This window comes from Dipodomys spectabilis, unplaced genomic scaffold (assembly GCF_019054845.1).
Source record: "Dipodomys spectabilis isolate Male_0828 unplaced genomic scaffold, ASM1905484v1 ptg000095l, whole genome shotgun sequence".
In the NCBI taxonomy this organism is placed as follows: Eukaryota; Metazoa; Chordata; class Mammalia; order Rodentia; family Heteromyidae; genus Dipodomys; species Dipodomys spectabilis.
In genome coordinates, this window is record NW_024870772.1 from 40,842,590 (window position 1) to 40,864,194 (window position 21,605).

At 39.8% G+C, this 21,605-nt stretch overlaps 1 protein-coding gene across 1 annotated transcript; it reads right to left on the reverse strand.

Moving 5' to 3' along the window:
* Positions 1–478: 478 nt before the first annotated feature.
* On the reverse strand, positions 479–21,504 carry Proser1 (proline and serine rich 1). Its single transcript, XM_042685753.1, has 13 exons — positions 21,133–21,504; positions 18,672–18,737; positions 16,216–16,284; positions 14,354–14,448; positions 13,263–13,356; positions 11,455–11,565; positions 9,119–9,202; positions 7,628–7,706; positions 7,058–7,153; positions 4,902–4,946; positions 1,868–3,620; positions 1,260–1,410; positions 479–746 (listed from the first exon to the last, which is right to left on the reverse strand). Exons 1-13 carry the CDS (start codon positions 21,175–21,177, stop codon positions 624–626), a joined length of 2,811 nt encoding a protein of 936 aa, XP_042541687.1. The 5' UTR covers positions 21,178–21,504; the 3' UTR covers positions 479–623.
* Between the last annotated feature and the right edge of the window lie 101 nt (positions 21,505–21,605).

Genomic DNA, 21,605 nt, shown 5'->3' on the forward strand with positions numbered 1-21,605 from the left:
ACCTGAAAGTCATTCTCAAGATGACATTAAGCACCATTTTCACTTACCTGAAATACAGAGTTAAATTCAGCAGTATGTGCCACCATTAATAGCAGAAAGGAAAAGAAACAGTGGGTCTTGAATCCCCTTTTGCAGATACATAGAGAGTACCAAGGTCCAACTGATACGAGCAGAAGCTGCTTGTGCATTTGATCAAGAGTACTACTTCCCCAGGGCTGCATGCAACCCATACATCTGAGGCACAACTATTACTTCTGTCAGTGGAGGCTACACAAGCGGATTTAAGGCTGTTTTCGGCTATAAAGAGTTCAGTCTCCTCTTTAATATTCTATCTAGATCACATACATGACTCAAAATTTTGTAGGATGGAAGTTAAAAACTCCCCAAATACTTTTTAAATACTGTTAATCCATACAATTTGCTAGTATAGTTATAATGGAGTGGGGAGTAATCACACTTAAAAGCATTATTTTTAAAAAATGCAACAGGAATTTTTCAACTCTTGTCCCAGCTTCCTAGGCCTATCTATCCTCATATTCTAACTTTTGGCCAATTTCACATTTGTCAGATTGTTCGCTGCAGTTCTCAAGTTGATCCCAAGAACAAGAAACATTTAGAGATGATCACTGCCATCCAGTCTGCGACAGACTTGGCTGCAAGGAAAAAGGTGTTCCAGGTGTGGAAGGGTAAGCAGGAAACCCCTCCGGCTGAGCTGGGTAGCTTTCCAGAGCAGAAGCTGAATGGACCTGGGAGAAAAAGAAAAAGAGCTTAGCAGAGCGCCAAATGCAATCAAGTCTTGACTTGCTTTGGCTGTTACACATATTCGTAAAATTAAGAAAAGGCCAAACTTTTAAGGAAGGAAAGTCTGTTTCTAGCAGACTTTCTAGCATTTTAGGAAATGTTTAAACTTCTTCAGGTAGAGGAGAGGCATGGAAGTGTCACTAAAATACTACCTATTCTTGCAAATAGGTTCTTTTTAGTAGAAGACAAGTTGTCAGACATAAGAATCCATTTTATTCAGATCTTCAATTGGAGATTTAAAAAAAATCTCTTTGGTGGCGAAAAAAAATTCACATAGGGTTTATCTAAGCCTTTGTTAATCTTCTGGAAGAAGGCAAGCACAACTTGCAAATTTGGGGGAAACTAATTGATCTTGAAATCCCCAGAAAGAAGAGCAGATTCTTGCCACTATTGGTGTGATCGCTACTGAGGTTACCTGTGTGTGCTACCTTTCTATTCAGGCTGGCTTTGCCACTTACCTGCTGCAACAATGCTGACTGGGCAGCCGCACTGTGCTGTAATTCCTGCAGGGATGACTGTGGAGCACTCTGGGAAAACCCAGGGATGCCTGGGAGGGACAGAAGGCCTGGAAAAACAGAACTGCCAGCAGCCTGAAGTCCGGATGATAAACTAAAGGAATAGATACAAAATAGGTCAAATTGCAGATCAGACAGAGAAGCTGCTTTCTACCTGTCAAGAAGTATCTTAAGATGTTATAAACAAAACAGAATTTCTTCCTCTGTTGTAAGAAACCAGAAATGCTAGCCACTCAGGATGTAATATTAATGAAATAGCCTCTATAATAAATTCAACATAGTGTTATCATGTGTCATACTGTCTGTTACTTTGTAAGCAGCAGTTAACAGCACATATAAATACTAAAACTTTCCTAACAAGTATTAATATTAACACAAAGAATCAGAAAACATTTTTGGGCACTTGGAAACGTAATTTTTTTGGCCCAGAAAAAAAACATAATTCAGGATCACCAAATAATGACATTTTGACTTTTGTTTCCCTAAAATATGATCAATCTAAAGTTTACGTTAAAAAATGATTTGAGTCAGTTTGCAAAGTATTCACGTACCCAGCTTGTGCAACAAGAGCAGAGTTGAAATTAGAACTAAACGCTGAGGCGAACCCTGGCAGGACAGGAGCTGGTGATGGGGCTGTGGCAGCCACAGGCAGGGGCGTGACAGCAGCCACTGTGGAGGGCGCCTGAAGCCCCGGGAACGAAGGGACCGCAGGGGTCACACTCGGGGTATTTGAGACAGAAAAGCCAGGGTAGGAGGGGTTTGCAGGGGGAAGAGGACCCTGGGTGACTGGGAAGAGCGAGGGCATGGCAGTGGGCAGGGTGAGGGGGAAAGGTGCTGCCGAGGCGGGAGCTGAGGCGGAGAGCCCTGAGAGTGCAGCTGCTGTGGAGCTGGGGTGTGGCGTGGCTGTAGAGGCGGCTATCAATGACCCTGCCAGAGACACGGAGGGATTAAGAGATGGGCTGCTGGGTAAAGGAAAGCTACTGGTCAACGCAGTGAAAGGAGGAAGAGCAGTAAACACTGGGGCAATGGGAGTGGAGGATGCATGTGGCGGGAGGGAAATGGAGGAAAGGGGGTTGGAACCATTTAAGGGAGTACTCAAACCAGAAAGACCTGACAAGGTAGGGTTAAGGCAAGTAGACAAACTGATGGGCACTGAGGTCGAAGTGTATGCACGACCCAGAGTCCCTGACAAACCTAAAGTGCCGTGAGAGGGATTTACGGAATGAGATGGGCCTTTGAAGGCTGAGGGAGTAGGACTGGTGGGCTCAGTTTTGATCATAACTGGAACAGTTGTTACAGCAGGGTTGGAGGAAATACGCAGGTCTGTGGGGCCAGGGTGGGGGCCATGCAGGAGGGCCGTGGAGGAGCCACAGCTCACAGGCACTGTGGCTGAAGAGGCTGCAGGAGCAGCTAGCAGAGCTTGTGCAGGCTGGGTTGGGGGAGTGGCGATAGAGTTAGCTGCTGGAGAGGCCAGGCCTGGGAACATGGCCAGCCCCGGAGTGGATGACCTCTGCATGGCAGGGACAGTGGACGGGGCATAGCACTTGTTAAGGGCTGATGCAGGAGAATCAGAGTTTCGATTAGGAAGAGAGGATAATGAAGCCAGTCCACTGGTGACAGCAGATGACAAAGCAGAGGAACTGATTAAATTGGTGTCATTTGATGTCAGAAAGCCTTTTAGAGCAGACAGAAGAGGACTGTTTGCACCCAGTGGGCCAGTGGTGCTGGGAACAGACCCACTGGCAATTACAGAAGGCATTGGGTGGGCTACCCCATGGGATGTTGGTGTTAAGGGCAAAGGAACACCTGCAAAAGCCGATGACAGTGAAGCAGAACTTGGCTTGTTAGTAGAAGCAACAGAAGAGCTGGCAGAGAAGGACAGGCTAGTGGAAACAAATGTTTCGTTGGAAGCAAGAGTGGCCCGAGGCGTAGATGAGGCCTGAGGGGCTGGGGTTGGAGGAGCAGAAGGCCCGGGCAGTGGCACTAGGCCGGAAAAACTGGAAGGAACAGGAGCAGATGTGGTACTGTGGATGGAAGCAGCGGGTGCAGTGGGCAAGGAGGGGGTCCTGATCACTGTTGGGTTTGGTGTTGACGGCTGAGGTACGTGGACAGCTGAGGAGACCTGGCCTGGGAACACAGGAAGTACTGTGCTGGGCATGTTCAATCCAGAACCGGTGGCAGGTGCTGATGCAGATGCATGGTTGACTGCCTTGACGGGGGAGGCAGTAGGGACCGGAGTTGCTGCAGGTGTAGAAGGATTAGAACCATGAGGAGAAAAGAGCTGACTTGCTGGGGTAGAAAATGCTGTGGGAGGAAGAAAGGGAAGAATTTATTAGGTTGAAATGTCCAATCTGAATTCCAAAGATATGCATAACTATTATTTTTTAAATCAAGCTTTACAAATAAGAAAAGAATGGGTCTTATAATACTTGGCTCTTGTAATATTTAAATGGCCAGGATTTCATTCCTGATCTTCCCTTGGGAGCCTAAGTCAGATCTAGGTGGTGTTAGTCTGTCAAGTAACAAGGAGGGAGTCGTAAGAAGCTTAGAAGCTTTCCTTTCCTATTTTCCCACTCTTAAAATCTGAAACTAATTTGTGAGTAGAGTTAAATGCATTTATTTTAATAAACCACTTATCCAGAGTAATAATCAGACATCGGTTCCTTTCTCAAGAACTTGGGAGTTTGTGACTGCCCAATACAAAGTATTGTTGCTGCCCCATGGGTTGAGTAAAACACTTCATATTATTAATCTGGGTGTCAGTCCCCTGGTCCCTCTCTCTACCTTTTACTTATACTGACCAATCTAGTCTATATCAACCCTCGCTTTCACTTGGCTTGTCCCGAAAGCTCCTATGAGGACAACTGTGTCTTTCTTTTGCTGTGGCTGTTCTTGTTTTTTTTTTTTTTTTTTCCAAGAAGTGCTGGGATGGAAGCGAGGACCCCCCATGCGCTAAGCAAGCCAGGTCAATCTCCCACAGAAGCCAGTTCAAAAGGACCAAGAAGCATCATTCTCAGGGAAGGACATTTTCCCTCTGAGACTCTTACTGTGCCCAGATAACTAGATCCATGTGCACTTTGCTACACAAGAACTGATTCTAACTTTCATGTCAGGAAGTGACTCCTTCCTGACCAGGGGATTAGTGCCTAGATGGAAATTTCACTACTGTGGTGCTACTGCCACCTGGAGGAATTGTTAAGCACACTGTACCTTCGTTCCCTTTCCTGCCCAACAGTACTACTGAAATGATTACATTTAAAAGGAGAATCTGACATAGAGTTTAAAAAGTCACAGAATGCAAAGTGACTATGGGCACACATGCCACATGGTATTCAGATGTCATTGCATGTTTGCAAACAGGATACAAAATCATGGATTAACTGACCCAGTATAATGCGTGTATTTTACGTTGTATCTCAAACATATTAGGGCTAAGCCATTTTTTAGCAAGTAGTTCATTAATTCCTTATGTAGGAGCTTTCCTTAAACTATTCCAAATATGCTTAACTCAAAACTGTGCTCAGTGATTAACAGAGTAGACAAACATGACAAGATAAATTATACCTGACCAAACTTGGTACTTACTTTGATTCTGTGTAGGTTTTGACTGATTGGAAAGATCTTCATTTTCTATATAAAAATAAATAATTATAAGTTAAAGAACAGGTAAATACACAGCAGTAAACATAATATGTACCTATGGGAAATACACCGACAGGATTAAACACAATTGTTTTTCCTCTCTGAACATCCTGTCCTTCCATAGCAGGACCTTGCCTTAACAAGTCAGGTTTTAAACAGATTTTTTTTAAAAAAAATAAGATACATTTAAGAGACCCCTTTGAATCTGCCACCTAGAAGAAAGTGTAACTTGTGGAAGGGCAGAGACAACTGTCATTAGCTGAGCCAACAGCCAGTCTTCTAGGTAGCACTGCTTACAGGAGTAGAGACTGAGAGTGGGCAATGGCTGCTGGGGGAATATGTACAGAATCCAGTTATCCAAGTGGGCAGACAGATTAAAAGCTATCTGTTAAAAACACTATGAAAGTCATCAGAGAAGCCAGGCACAGTGGCTCAGATCTATAGTTCTAGCTACTCAAGAGGCTGAGATTGCAGTTCCTGGTTAACTAGGACAAAAAAGTTCATGAGACTACCTACCCTAGTGCCCAAATATTCTTAAAAGGTTTGGAAGTAACAAAATCCCTCAAACTCTCTTTAATCTGATAGTCAACAGGAAGGCTTAAACAAAACCAGATACTATTATCATTTTTGGATTCTTTTATGTATAGATGCTAAGCTTTTCCAAACTTGTTTGGTAACAATCCTTTGGTGATGATTAAGGAAAAGAAAAAAAAATAACAGGCAAGGAACCAGTGCTTAATGCCTATATTCTGAGCTACTTGGGAGGCTGAGATTGAAAGGAGTATGAATTGAGGCCAACCCAAGTTTATAAGAGGGGGTAGATGGTAAAAGGTAGATGGTGCCTAGGCATGTGCCCCAATAGGAATTGAGACCATATCTCAAAATATAACCAGCACAAAAAAGGGTTGAAGGTGTGCCTCAGTAGTAGAGCAAGTGCCTAGTAAGGTTGAGGCCCTGAGTTTAAAACTTTAGTATGAGCAAACAAATGAATACAAGGAAAATAAAATAATAGTGGGGATCCATCACTAACCTACTAAACAGAATCTCAGCAACTGAGAAATTGAAGGTATGTTTACTAAATACCCCAAGTAGTCCCTGGCCCAGAAAAATCTACCTTACTGTCATTCTGCCACTCTTCTCATGAACATCTTATCACCAGTCTTGTCTTCTACTACTAACACAACAAACCCGCAGTGGTACATTACATAAGCAGCTCACATTTATTGAAATGGGGGATCTGGAAGACCCTCCTGTGAGTTCCACAGCACTTTGCTCTTTCAGTAGTGATTATTTTTCTTTACCCCTCATAATCTAAGTTATCTCAGAGAAATAAGACAACGCAAAAAGGCGCTATTTAACTCGGGCATCAGGTGCTCACACCTGTAATTCTACCTACTCAGGAGGTTGAGATCTGAAGATCACAGCCCAGGCAGGAAAGTACATGAGACTTATCTCCAATTAACCACCAAAAAGTAGAAAGTGGAGCTGTGGCTCAAGTGGTATAGTGCTAGCTTTGGAAACAATGAGGTAGACTATACAGAAAAAAAAATTTTTTTGGTTGGTCAGGGGCTTGAACTCTGGGCCAGAATTCTCTCCCTCAGCTCTTCAGCTCAAGACTAGCACTCTACCAATTGAGCCACAGCACCACTTCCAGTTTTCTGGTAGTTTACTGGAGATAAGAATCGCATAGACTTTCCTGCCTGGGCTGGCTTTGAACTATGATCCTCAGATTTCAGCCTGAATAGCTAGGATTATAGGCGACTACATGGAAATTTCAATGTTTTCCTTACCTGTATTTCCCATTACACTTTATACTCTTTGTAAACAGGATATTTCACCTTTGTAAGCCCAACACAAAGCACATCTTGAAAGGCCATCAAATATTACTTAAAAATAGTACCGAATAACTATTAAAATATTATTCTATACTGCAAAGGGAAGTATGAAATTATGAAAACAACAACCAAATCTGTCAGGCTCTTGTTGGTAGGACATACCATGCAGAGCAACTGCTCCCTCCATCTGTCTATCTCTATATGAATTAAGTCTCTTTGTGTATGAATTACTTACTTTTAACACCCATAATAACATGACTTTACCTGTTCCTCCTTGATTTGGAGTATACGGAGGTGGAGGGGGTATACCTGGAGCTATGACATTGGCTAATGGTACCAGACCTGCATTGTTATAAGCACCTAAAAGAAAAATGCAATACAAAAAAATACATATAACTTAGTATCACTTTTATCAGGAATTCCAACTATATTAGTTATCTAACTTATTTTTACAACTACTCTGTAAAAGAGCTGCATCTCAGGTGGAGATGTGGGGTCAGGGTTAAGTGAGACTTGACAGCAGTCAGACAAGTGGAGATGTCCATTGAAGGCAAAAGCCCATTCACTGGCACATAAGGCAGAACTTGTCATACTTAACATACATCATTGCCATTTTAAATTCAAGATCACTTACCAAAACAAAAACTACAATAATAAAGAGTGATTAAAATGAAACTGAACTTCATTTATCTTAAGGAAAATCAAATGGACTCCACTTCTGTGGTACAGAATAGAAACAGCTGATCATGAGAATACAAGTTCCTAAGTGCTACAGATATCCCAAGAATGCAACTAAACTTTCAACTTAATAAGTAAAACGGAGAGCACTCTTACTTGGTGCAATAGTTGCATGTGGTCGGCATGGAGGTATTGGGTAAGGAACAGGTTTGTGTGGATTGTATGTTGAAGGAGGCTAAACAAGAGGGAAAGTAAAGCAGTTAGAAGAAAACCAAGTAAGCTGTCTCCAAGCAAAATATACCTTGTTTTTTATACTTTAGTACCAATAAGCCTAAAAATGCTCCAATGTATCAAATGCTACTACAGTGCAATGGTGAAAATGAAGGATCTTTCTTTAATAAATGTGGTTCTTATTAAAATTCAAAGGCATGCTCTGCCACAGATGGCTAGCTGTGTGTTTAATACTCAAATAAAGTTAAATCCAAGCATTCCTATCCTTTCCTTTGTAACTAGCAGAAGAAACTAGCTCTGTGAGAAACCTGAAGGCAGCAGACTCTAAACGGATTAGGAATTCATCCTATCAGCCCTAGCTTCTTTTCTCCTTTTGGAAGATAAAAGCAGTTTTCTTAGCACCTGGAATTCCAACAACTCCTACAGAATGTATATTGGAATTAGGAATTCAATATTTCAGTTCTTTTGCCTATTGCAATCCATAAACCCACATTTTATTGTACAGTTTATGGTTTATGCTAATAAAAGCATTAAAAATTTTGTCTTTACAGAATCAGAAGTATTTAAAGCTAAGTATTTAAACTGTACAGTTTGTGGTGTTTATGTAACAAAGAGCATTAAAAAAAAATTGGGTCTTTTCAGAATCAGAAGTACTTAGAGCTAAACATTTCAAGCTGTACTTTTACCTGCAGAAAGTGAGAGAGTGTGAGTGAACCTTTGGGATAGAAGAGATCACTGCTGGGACAGGACCTTGTTTCTCCACAGTTGCTAGCATTCTAGTCATGAGGATAGGCAAGGACCACAGGGAGGCTGTGTGTGGGTGCCTCAAACTTCAACAATCCTTCAACAAAGGATTAAATTCTCCTGTTTAATTTACATTCCAGTCATAATCACTCTCTTGGAGAGATTCAACATCCTGGTTCCATCCTTATTTCACCAAGCTGACCTCAAATCTGAACATCAGTTCAAGCATATGCCAACTCATACTTCCAACTCAATAGCTGAAAGGAGTAAAACAATTTGACTTTGTTACTTTAAAATAAACTGCTTAACCTCAAAAATGCCTTAATACTGCTAACTAATTATACTTTTTTTGTTTATTTGTCGGTTGTGAGGGCTGAACTCTGGGCCCGGATGATGTCCCTCAGCTCTTCAACTCAAGGTTGTAACCTTGAGCTGTGAGCCACAGTGCCACCTCCAGCTGTTTTCTGCTTATGTGGTGCTGAGGATTTGAACCCAGGGCCTCATGCATGCGAGGCAAGCACTCAACCACTGAGCCAACTTCCCAGCCCCTATAATATATACTGTATTTTATCTTGAGAACTTCTAGTATATTTAAATTTTGTTATGCAAAAACATGCATTCAGTAGAAAGTTACATGTGATACTGTTTTCATTTTTTATTTTTAGAACATACTGGTTTGGATGGTCCAAGAATCCGTGCAGCAATTCCTTTGCCTTCATTGGTACATTCTTCACCATCTTTTTTCAAAGGGGTTCCCTATTTTTAAAAAGGAAAAGAAAAATAATTTAGACTTATTTCCTAGAGTTAAGATTCAGACTCTAGACCACATTCTGCCCTAGAGTCTCACTATGTAGTCCAGGCTAGCTTTAAACTCTTGATCCTTCTGCCTAAGTGGTCCCAAGTGCTGCGATTTTAGGCATGTGCCACACCGGGCTGGCCCAGATAGGGTTCTTAACTGTCCTGTCATGAAACTTGGTAACACTGGTATCAAGTTCTCTAAAGTAAACATACAATCAGCAGAAAGGAGTAACACAGAAGAATCAAATATATTCTAATTTCCTTCTTCACAGAAAGTAAGAGAAACATGAAAACATACTTCTTATGCCCCAGTGTGTAAACACTCAAAAAAATGAAACAAGCCAGGTGTTGGTGGCTCATGCCTATAATACTAGCTATTTAGGAGGCTGAGATCTGAGGATCATGGTTCGAAGACAGCCCACACAGGAAAGCCAGCCCACACAGGAAAGTCTAGGACTTTTGTCTCCAATTAACCACCAGAAAAATGGAAGTGGCACTGTTGCTCAAAGTGGTAGAGTGCTAGCCTTGAGCAGAAAAACTCAAGATCAGTGGCCAATCTCTGAGTTGAGGTCTCATGACTGATTAAAAAAAAAAAAAGAATGAAATAGAATACCAGTATTCCAGTTGAAAATGTGAAAAGGGTGTTCTCTATTAAAGTATGTTATGCTTTCAAAGACAAATGAAACCTCACTAAAGACTGCTAAATGAACATACCAGAATAAGCTGATTAGACTAATACTATATGTCCTTAGTGGCATACACTAGTATGGAAGTCAACTTCCAACATGGTCTCCATTGGCACTAATCTTGTCCCTGCCCTAGTATAGTACCCATCCCTGAAAGGACAGGGTCAGCCTGTATAACTAATAGCATATACAAAAATGATGGCATTTGATTTTCAAGATCAAGGGATAAAAACCCCTGCATTTCTTTTTGGCTTCTCAGATTGCTTGCTCTGACAGAAGCCAGCTGCCATACCATGAGAATATTCAAGCAGCATAATGGAAAAGTCCTTGTGTTAAGGAACAGTCCACTGACAAGTTAAAGTCCTTATGTCAAGGAACAGTCCCCTGACAATCAGCAACACCAACCTGACAGGCAAGAAAGTAAGCTATTTTGAAAGAATATGTTTAAGTTCCAATCAGATGAATGCAAATTCACAGGAAACCCTGAGCCAGAACTACCCAGCTAAGCCATACTCAAGTTCCTCAGCTATATAAGATCAATATTGAGGGGGCTAGGAAGGTGGCTCAGTGGCAGAGTGCTTGCCTCACATGCATGAGGCCCTGGGCTCAATTCCTCAGTACCACATAAACAGAAAAGGCTGGAAGTAGCACTATGGCTCAAGTGGCAGAAAGCTAGTCTTGAGCTGAAGAGCTCAGGGACAGCGTCCAGGCCTAGAGTTCAACCCCGCAACTGACCAAAAAACAAAAACAAGAAACAATATAAAATCCCCAATATTGATTAATATACAAACCAGGGGTTTGTGTTACATAGTTTCTGTTACATAGTAACAGAAATGGAAACAGTTATTTCACAAAGGGATTTGAAGGAGCCTGGATGGTATAAAAAATGCTTCTCTCACAGAACTTCTTCCAGGCTTTACTATGCAATGTAATTCTCATGAAGGAAATAGGACATGTAAAGTTTTCCTAAGTCTACATACTATTTAGTATTTAACTGAGACAAAAGTACTGACTATCTGAGAAATGCTCCTTTATTAAATGTAAATCAGTGTTTCCACAATACATGTAAAAACAAAACAAAACCTATCCTATTTTGTTTGGCTTCCTCTGAAAAATTTACAGATATAATGAGCTGGACATTGGCGGCTCATGCCTCTAATCCTAGGTCCTTGAAAGGCTGAGGTCCGAGGATCATGTGTTCAAAAATCAGCCCATGTAGAGAAATCATAGAGACTTCATCTCCAATGAGTCAGCAAAAAAGCCAGACTAGAAGCATGGCTCAAGTAATAAAGTGTCAGATGTGAACCAGAACCCCTCAGTGCAAGTCCCAGTACTGGTGTGCATACATACATGTGCGTGTGTAATCAAGTTAATATAGCTATTCATTGAGGTGATGACTTCATAGAAGACCTTTCCTTTGAAGAAGTCTCATCATCTGGGATGTTCTCTTAAATATCATGAACTCATGTTGCTTTCACATTGAATCATAAGGAGTTTCACATATAGTCAGCATAATGTACTTACTGGGAATATTCCATTTATACGACTGGGTTTTCCTTTGGGATATGGGTTTCCTGGGATGGTTCCACAAGAAGATATCATAGCATGAGGAGCTTTACAGCCCCCTTTGAAAGCCTGTAATACAAAAGAGTAGTTCAAAAAAGTCAAATCAACTCCAAGTCAAGTAATCTGTTAAATCCAGCTAAAATGTATGAATTAAGGAATAGTACCACCTTCCATTGGTTCATATACCAACTGGGGCACACAACAGTCCAAATGCAATATGCTATACAAAATATATATGTATATAATATTACTGTGCAATTATTAAAATGGGAACATTAATGTTATAACTAATATTTCCTTAAAATATTTTCACAATATTCGGTAAATTGGGTGGAAAAGAAATCTATTTATTAACTAATCTACTCCACAGGTCACTAGGTCTTCAAAAACTATACTAGTTAGTAGCCAAGAATTATTTTGGACACAACATGTTACAAAATTCTAGAAGGGATTTGGTTTTAGACTGTATAATTCTGTATCCCCAGCTTCTAAAATGTTGTCTCACACATACTGAGTTCATAATCCCTGAAGTCTTTATATTTTGATCTAGATAGTAAAGAGCTAATTATAGATTACTACTATCATTTTGGTGCTGGGAACGGAATCCAAGGTCTTGAGCATACCAGAAAAGCGCTGCAGCACCACTGAGCTACATCTCTAGACCCTGGTACACAATAAATAAGTTAAATGAATGATAACCACTGTATAAGGCAATTTCAATGCTACATTATAGAAATATTTACATAAAAAACTATATTATATCTTATATATACATATGTTTGTGCGCCTGCAAGTTATACTATAATTCATAACTTTTATTTCTATTAGCTGTATAATTCAGCTCCCTACTAATGTTAGCCCTTACAAAAATCATCTTAGCTAAGGCCTGGCTCAAGTGGTCAAGTGCCAGCTGTGAGCAAGAAAAAAAAAAATCTCGATTTTGGGTCATTCACTGTGAACTATACTAGATGAATAGTAACTTTATATATAACTTTATATATGAATTTGTATGTTTCTGTCTATTTCCTTAGAACAAATTCCAGGAAGTAGAACTTTTGGGCAAAAAATGTCCTAACATTTAATGTTTGAACATTTTATTTTAAAGAGTCTATAAGTCTACATTTGAGAATACAGTTGTCATGCTAATTAATCAAACCCTATATTCCACAGAACACTTATTGCTAGTATATTTCTGAGAAAACTGACAAAATTTTTAATAAAACTACAGCCATGTATATAATGGCTCCATAAAGACCTCAGTCAAGAGCACAATGAAAAATTTAAAAACGGGGCTCAAATCTGTGTATATGAAACAGAGAAAGGCAGCGTTGCCACCCTTCTTTGGATTCAGAGAAAGCTGTGAGGCTATAGGAGGGTTACTTAGCACATTCTTCATGTAGTTTTCTGATTATTTCAGCTTACAGCCATGGGAAGGCTAAGGAATTTTCTACCTTAAGTGACTAGTCATGCATTTTAGGCTTGAGCAGGTACTGTTTTACCCTCTTTCATACATTTTAAATTGATATTTTTATTTTTATACTAATTTTCTATAAATTTAACATAAGCCTGATAAGACAGCCAATTCAAAAGCTCAAGCTCCTTAGTATTTGTTTTCACTGTTAAGCCATCTCCTCCGGCACCCCATGGAGCCAGCCCTATCTCTCCTCCGTATATCCAAGTTAGCAGATAAGAGGGAGACATTTCGTTCACCACCACTATTCTGAAAAGGCATCATGTCCTTTTCACAGCAATCTTGAGGAAATTACCTGCTCCAGTACTCTCTTGCACCGTTTCTTCTCAGACATGTTTATTCTGAACAAATCTTCAATGGGGCGGGAGTTCTGTGCATCAACAATGTTTCTACCAAGGAAACACAATTCAGCTCTTTGCTTAAGAACATAGAGGTCAGCAACTCTGGTTTACCACACAAGCATAGCTGAGACCTCAGGACACAGGGAGAAAACAGGATTATTTCCTTTAACAGATCAATTTAAATACATTTATATAACAATGACAAAAATAACTGAACTGTTTACATGATTACTGGGAAGTTACAAAGTAATACAGCAAACAAAGAACATTGTTTTGATTTTGAAATGAGGGAGAATGATGGAAGGACTGACATTAATCAAGATACATTACATTCATAAATTGACCCCACAATACTACTTAAAGATTATATAGAAGAAAAAAACAATTGTTTCAAAATTCTTGAAAACAAAGTCTCTCTGATGAGTGTCAGGAGAGATGGGACTAGAATGTATGCAATACATTAAAATGAAGGTTGATGTAAATGTTTGCCATATTAAAATTTGTGTTTTAATGGATATTATCAGTATATAAACATTCAAAATGTATGCCCTATGAATAAATTAACTTGCATATCCTTCAACTGAACAAGGATTAGATCCTTCCCTTTTCTCAAGCTATGCTCATTATGACCATCTCTCAAAAGCTCTGAGGTGTCTTCACTTCCCTTATAGCATTTAAAGTTCATTATGTACTTCATAGCTGTGAATCCTGATTTTTACTATTAAGAGAAAGAAGGTTCAGAAAGTATAGGTGTCTTCACCTTGTCTTTCATGTCATTTGGAGCAGGAAGGCAGCAAGTCACTGATATGAAGAAAAATCAAACTAAATTATCCCTCCATGTCCTATGATTTTGTAGGTTATACCATTTAGTAATAAGCACACTGGCTATTATTCAAATAGAATCAGAATCCATCATTAAACTTTCTAGACTGTATTTTATTAAGGGTCTATTTATGTACATAGTTCTCACACATTAACACACAGCAATGAGTGGGAACATGGTTAACAAGCTTCCACATTTCAAGTAAGAGAATGAACTACTTACGAAGCTAACAGTTCAAGAGCAACTAGCTTGTCTTTACTGAAGGTGAAGCAGTTGAGTATATTGACCACTTCTGCTGGATGAACAGCTACCATTTTCTATTGATACAAAAAATAATTTCAGATCAATGCCAAGTTTTCATGCCAGAAATGTGTCCCCCCACACTCACCTTATGAAAATATAAATGTTCTTAGTAGGAACATTTTAGGTGAAAGAAAAGCAAAGGCCACTGGGCACCAGAGGCTCATGCATATAATCCTAGCTACAAAGGAGGCTGAGATCTGAAGGAGCACTGTTAAAGGTCAGTATGGGCAGGAAAGTATGTGAGACTCTTTTCTCCAATAAATGGTCAGAAAACCAGAAGTGGCGCTGTGGCAAGTGGTAGAGTGCTCGCTTTGAGCTAAAGAGCTGAGGGACAGTGCCCAGGCCCACAGTTCAAGCCCCATGACCACCACCAACAACAACAACAAAAAACAAAACAGAAGCAAATGCCCAAACAACTCAAAATGAAGTTTGAAAACATGTAAATTACACAAGGGAATTAACATTTTAAGGAATTATTATTTTCAGATGAAGATCTAAGTTTTTCTATGAACCCTTTCAATCCACATTTCCTAAATGTGTTCATTTATGGAGTGAAAAAATTAACAAGTACTACCTTCCTCTGAACATTTATAGATAAAAGGAGTATTTATATATACAGGAGATTAAACTAGTCAAAGGACTAGAATGACAATCTCTCTCATTGCAGGAATTTGGTATGCCACAGACCAGCACCTCCCAAGCAGCAATCCATAGTGCTGGACAGAGCCAGGAAAAAACCAGAACTGTTATAAAGCATCTACTTAATGTTCATAAGACAATCTAAGATTAAATGAAATGTTACACAATCATATACTGAATTATGTAAAACACCAAAAATTAATGTAGCTCATGTAATGTATGGAAACATTCCTTTTACAACTTCTTTAGCAAAATCAGTCTTCTGTGTGAAAATAATGTGTCAAATCAGACTGCCTTTGATAGAAAAAGTGCGACAGTTTGGCTCAGGTAGATGATATGAACTGGCCCTGTAAAACACTCTTCACCTCTGAAATGTAATTCTAAAGCAGGCAGAGAGGCAAGCAGGCTACAGAGCTGGTTATGAGTTTGATAAAATAATGTGAGACTCTCATCAGTATTTCATTTAGAAATAAATCTCACTGGTGCCAGGAGAAAGGTGTATACCAGAGGATGGGAGAGATAACCCTTACTTCTTTTGTAAAGTAAAACAAACAAACAATAACAACAACAATAACAAAAACAAATACTAGGTTGATTCCTGTAAGAAGTTAAGGACTTGTTAACTGGTTCTATCAAAGCTACTCATCCCTGACACTCCTTGGAACACCTCCCTCTACAACTGGATGGGTGCTCTGTACCTCCTAGATGTTCCTGTTTATCCAGACTCCATGCCTATCATAATAATTCCCATGAAATAAAAACACAGTTCCGTAGGCTAGCTATGCCCATTACGTTCAATAGCTATGGGTGACCAATGCCTACCAAAACACACAGGGTGAATGGTAAAAATCTACCTTTAAAGAAAATCAATATAGACTCAAAGAATGCAAACATAACCTGCCTGATGTGATGACTCTTCTAAGACTAAATAGAAGAGGCACCAAGATGGTTTAAAAAATGCATAAGATGGTTTAATCAAGTGCATAAGAACACTTACAAATTCAAGCTAGTCAACTAATACTTTCCTCTAATTTGTTAATCATGGAAATGTGGTATGGAATTTAATAGGGCATGAAATATAAATTTACGCTTCAGGAAGTTTAAATTTTTTGTTATGATAAAATTTATAATACGATACTTACATGCTGTAATGCTTTCATTGCTTTCAACTGAGGCTCTGCCCAGGAAAAGTATCTCAATAAATCAACCACCTGAAAGCAAATGTTAATTTAGTACTGATGACAGTATGTTTGCATACATTTCTATAAAAACTCATTCCAATATTTAAAATTGTGCAGCCTACGTGATGAAGATGGCACTGGAGTCTAAATGTGACTTCCAACGGAGTAACCAGCCATGTCTTTGAATGTGGAAATTTAAATCACTTAAATCTAATTTAAAATTCAATTTTTCAGAAGCACAAAGCACATTTCAAGCACTCAATAGCCGTATGAAGCCAACAGCTACCACAGACAATATTTCTACCATCACAGAAAGTTGTGATGAACAGCACTGGTTTCCAAAAAAAGGAAAACATGCTAGGCACTGGTTTCATCACATCTATAATCTTAAGCCACTCAGGAGTTTAACCTGAGGATTATGGTTGGAACCCAGCCTATGCAGGAAAAGTCTGTGAGACTCTAACCTTTAATTAACCAGCCCCCCCCCCAAAAAAAAACCCCACAACAAACAACAGTAACAAAAATAGAAGTAGAGTTGTGGCTTAAGTGACAGAGCAGCAGCCTTGAGAGAAAAAGTTGAGGGACAGTGCCCAAGCCCTGAGCTCAAGACAAAGTAAAGGCACACAAAACAAAACAAAAAAGGGAAAATATATAATCCAGGAAAAAGTGAGCACCAGTGGGAGGGCTGGTGAGATGTGCTAAATGGTAACTAAATACCAGCTTGGGACAGTAAAAGTATATTGTGAATGGAAAACTTTAAAACAAAGATGGAGAGTGTGATAGGAGTTCAACCATCTACACAGGTGTGGTGGGTATGACTTATGGAGGTCCAATGGCGTCTAACTTCACCTGAATATGTAGGGCACAATACTTCACTCATCTATTCTTTCAAAATCTAAGGATCACCATAGGCAACTCCAGCAGTTTCTTAATGGCGTTATCTTTTTGAGAATTCAGATAGCTAGGTTCTCATTAACTCCCACTACCACCCAGCGAACAGACAGAGAATAAGAGCTGAACAAGGTCTAAGATCTAGTCTACTGCCCCCAAGGATAATTCAATAAATAAATAAATAAATACTGCATCACAAAACTGGGTCAACTACCTTATTATGAGGGCCTTAAAATGTGCTAACATTTCAATTCTACAACTTAATTAAGCAGTATGTAAAGAAAGTGAAAATACTTTTCTTATAAAGCAACACACAAACAGTAAAAAGAGTTCTTCATACTTCCCAGTTCATTTGAAATGAAGCTATAATTTTTTCTATGGGAATGGTATTCCTACTTCATATTCAAGGCTGTATTTTATATATTATAAAACTTAAACTGCTAGCCTTTTAATGCAGCAGGTGGACTTAGCTTTAAAGATTTAAATGATTTTAACAAAGTGAAGCACCACTAAGGGAAGATTATCTATAAAATCAATCTCTCTTGCTTACACACACACACCCCTCACACACAGCTATTGACTATAACTTTTATTTTCAAAACATGTAAAGAACATAGATAACTATGTAAAGCCATGGGAAAGCTAAAAATCAACATTAAAAGGATAGTAACAGATGTACATCAAAAAAGAGCTTTAAGAACTTGGTTGACAGACCTTTAGGCCTTTGAAGTTCTTGATACTTTTCAAGCCTTTGAGAAAGAGAGTGGATGTTTACTAATCCAGTCTCTATGTCCATCCCAGAACTGCCCTCCACAATTATTTCTGATTTCTAGCAAGACCCTTCCTAGCATTTCTCAAACACTGTCCTCAAGGACACTGGATACTATAAGTTTGTAATATGACAATGGGACAAGGAAAACTGTTGGTGATAGAACTTTTCACTCGGGATAGTTGGGGGGCAGGAGGACAGTAGGAATGAGATTGATTATAACACAATGTAAATGTGTGGAGATGTAACAATGAAATCCTGCCTTGTATAACTAACATAAGCTAATAAAAATTGTCCTTCACTCTGCATATGTGCACATTTATATGTACCTTCACTCTGCATATGTGCACATTTATATGTACCAACACTTTTCTAAAAATCATTAAAGTTCCCTGAAGTGGGGTGGAAAGTGTTCACTAAATTATTCATGTTTAATACATTAGTCTTCTTGAGACAGTAAGGGAACCATTAAGACACTGTGTATCTTTTCCCTTAATGCCGCAGTTTACAGTTAGTGGCGTCATACAACATTCATGCATTCCTTTATATCAAGTGAATTTTGCTAATTATTGTCTTATAAAGGGTAGGTTCACAAAGTATCTTTGACTTACTAAAATCTGTAAAGTTTTCTGCTGAGTTTCTTAAGCTCCTGGGTAACTATAGCAACAAAATAAAAGCAACTCTGTATTTGACTAGCAGGTAAATACATATATTAACCAGGACACTAGTCTAGGGAGAAGGCTTAGACAAGGAATACCTGTTCACTAGAGAAGTATCCATGCACGTATTCAATTGCTTTTAATTTATATTCTGTCAAGACAGCCTAGAAAAGAAAAGCAGTATTAATATATACATATACCAAACTGTTCAAGCAACTCAACAGCATCTACAGAGAAAAGGGGGCAAGAGGAGGAGAGAGGAAGGAAGAGGGAAAGGGAGAGAAGGGGAGGGAGGGAGGGAGAGAGGCGGAGAGAGAGAGCACGCAGAGAGCCTCCTGGGACTCCCTACTCACTCCTACAAAGAAAAGAATACCATTTTAACACGGAAGAGTCAATAATGGGAGAAATTACATATAGTATTTGCCACCTAAACTATTTGTCATTTCTTAATATATTAAATGTATAGAACGTCAAGTGATTAAAAAAAAACAAGAATACAAAGTCAGGTTGAGGCTTTCAGCAAACACCTCAATCAATGTCTGGGTCTGCCACTCCCTGACATCAGACTTTGACAGACATTTTCATTCCTTTAAAGCATCATTCACGACCCACCTCAAAGAAAGTGCAAGACAAAATCTGATCTGACCCACAACAGCTGTTCAGTAACCTGTTTCTTTGCTCTGGAACAGTATGTGAGAGAAGTACAGGACCCGGAAAACTGAAATCACATCCGTAACACTCCCAGCTCCTTACTGAGAAACAGAAATGCTCAACTACCATAACTTGAGAGTCACTAATAACTAAAAATGAACTAATACTTTTGCTCTTACACTGAAACAATTACAGTATTTGTATTAGTCCAAATATTTGATTCTGGCAGGAGAAAACGTCGTTAATTACTGGTACCCTCAGGGTGCTCCTCACAGAAACTGAGGAAAAAAGCGTTAGCAATTCAGATTCAAATACCTAGCCTCTGGCACTGAGTACCAAGCTTTAGTCAGACTTCCTCAGATTGAATACTACACACCCTACCACCCACTGCTTTAATCTCACACAGTCAAACTAAACAGAACTAGGTGGGCCGCCAATAAAACCATCAGTCTCTCCCTCAGGGGTAACCAAGAAAGTGACTCAAACATTAAGTACTCACAATTAGGGGCTAAAGTTACCTTCAAATTCAACAAAGCCCTCATTCCCATCTCCATTCCTAAAAGTCTACTAACTTGTTTTAAATGACAATAGTGACAATCAAATTAAGAAGAGATACAAGACCAGTTTAATTGGACATTTACATTTAAAGACAAACCATAGCAAAGCCATATTCAGGCATGCACCTACTGCAGTCCACTTTAAAGTATTTCAGACAAGCACCCAATCTTTAGGCCAAGGAAGCAAAAGAACATCTACAAAGAGCAGAGCATGAATAACTTAAGTTGCCATCACACTTGAATATCTTTCATCTCTGGAAAATGTCCTGTACCCCTCATTTCTATTTACTATAGGACATTTTAACAACACTAAGGGAGAGGATATCCATATTGAAACCCTGTGTCAGCTATAAGTAGAAAATCTACTGTAGAAAATCTACTGGTCTGCTTGAATTTACAAGGTATTTTCTCAGGCAAGCTGAAAATCAATTCATGAACAAATTTGACAAATTCCAGGTATACACAGTTGGCACACCAATATTTCATTCCAAATACTAACTGGATAAGTTGGATTTGCAAGTTTCCAAATTTTAAATGTTTTTTAAAAAATCAACAAACTAAGAAAAATTAAAAATGGCCAATTTGCGAAAGAAAATAAAGAAAAAAGGAAAACTAGCAGCTTCATAAACTGAAGTAAACAATCAGTAGTACCAAAGCACCCAGTTTGGATTCTTTTGGGATTAAAGGGTTTAAGGCATAGAAATACCCATTACTAGCCCAAATGGCCAAACCATGGCGCCCATGCTGACGCAACAGCCTCTTCCTGTAAGTTCTTTTAGTTTTAAGTAGGTAGGTTCTTGGGATGCTGGAGATACTTGTAGACTCTACCCAGAATGCTTCTGGTAGATTGTGGGAGGTAGGAGATTCAAAATAACCTTGTAAATCAAGAGTGGAGGACTCCTCCACGCAAAGAAACAAAGTTCAAGTTACTGAAGATCCCTTCCCCACAACGTGGCTGTAAACTTAAGGTCACACTTGTTACAGAACAAGTCCCTCTAGGTCAACATGGTAGTCTACCCCATCCTCAGATTTGAGAAAAAAAGAAATCCTAGGAATTACCATAAAGAACATTTCTACGTATTTAAGTTTCTTATCCTGAAGAACAGAGATTTGCGGAAACGGCTTGGAAACCGAAGGTAAATCTGAATTTCCACAATGCCTCACTGACTTCCAAAGACGCACCGTGAAACGCATCAAGACGTAGCTTCCACACCACGCGTGAAATTGCCAATGCATTGAAGCAATTAGTTTCTGCACGCCCCCACATGCAGTACCTCGAAACAAACCAGCAAACAACCCCCCACCCCCACCCGCCAGTATTCCAGGCTCCAAGCGGCTGGGGTGTCATTACCTTCCTGATTTCATCCAGCACCGTCTCAAAGGACTTTTTATCCATCTTGAGCCCTATTTCGACGTAGTTTTTAGACAACTATAAAATCTTCATCTCTGGTCGTCAGCGCCGATCGGAGGAAAACACGTTTACAGTCCAGGGAAGGAAATCACTCGGGGTCGGGGTCGTGAAGAGGTAGAGTACTGCAAACTCCGTCAACGCATTAAAACGCGGATGGGAAAAACTTTCACCACCAAAAATAGATGAAAGCCACCGCCGGGAGGCTTCCGCAGCCAACTCCACACCGAGCTCCACGGCGTCCCGGGGAAGGGCACAGCCTCGCGGCCAAGTCCGGGCTCCGGCGCGGAGCTGGAGAGCCAGGACCACAAGGCCGCGGGGCCACTTTCCGCGACCGCAGCGGCCCCGGCGCCCCGACTCCCCCCCTCCCCCGCCCCTCGGCGGCCTCCCGGCCCGCACCAGCGCCCGCACCGGTG

What these genes read in the sequence shown, in the direction of transcription:
- Proser1 (XM_042685753.1), bottom strand. Translation starts at nt 21,177, where the DNA reads ATGGATAAAAAGTCCTTTGAGACGGTGCTGGATGAAATCAGGAAG. An exon ending in CAATGAAAGCATTACAGCAT is followed by an intron (nt 14,449 to 16,215) that starts GTAAGTATCGTA and finishes TTGTATCAATAG; the next exon opens with AAAATGGTAGCTGTTCATCC. An exon ending in ACATGCAACTATTGCACCAA is followed by an intron (nt 7,154 to 7,627) that starts GTAAGAGTGCTC and finishes TTTTTCTTTTAG; the next exon opens with GTGCTTATAACAATGCAGGT.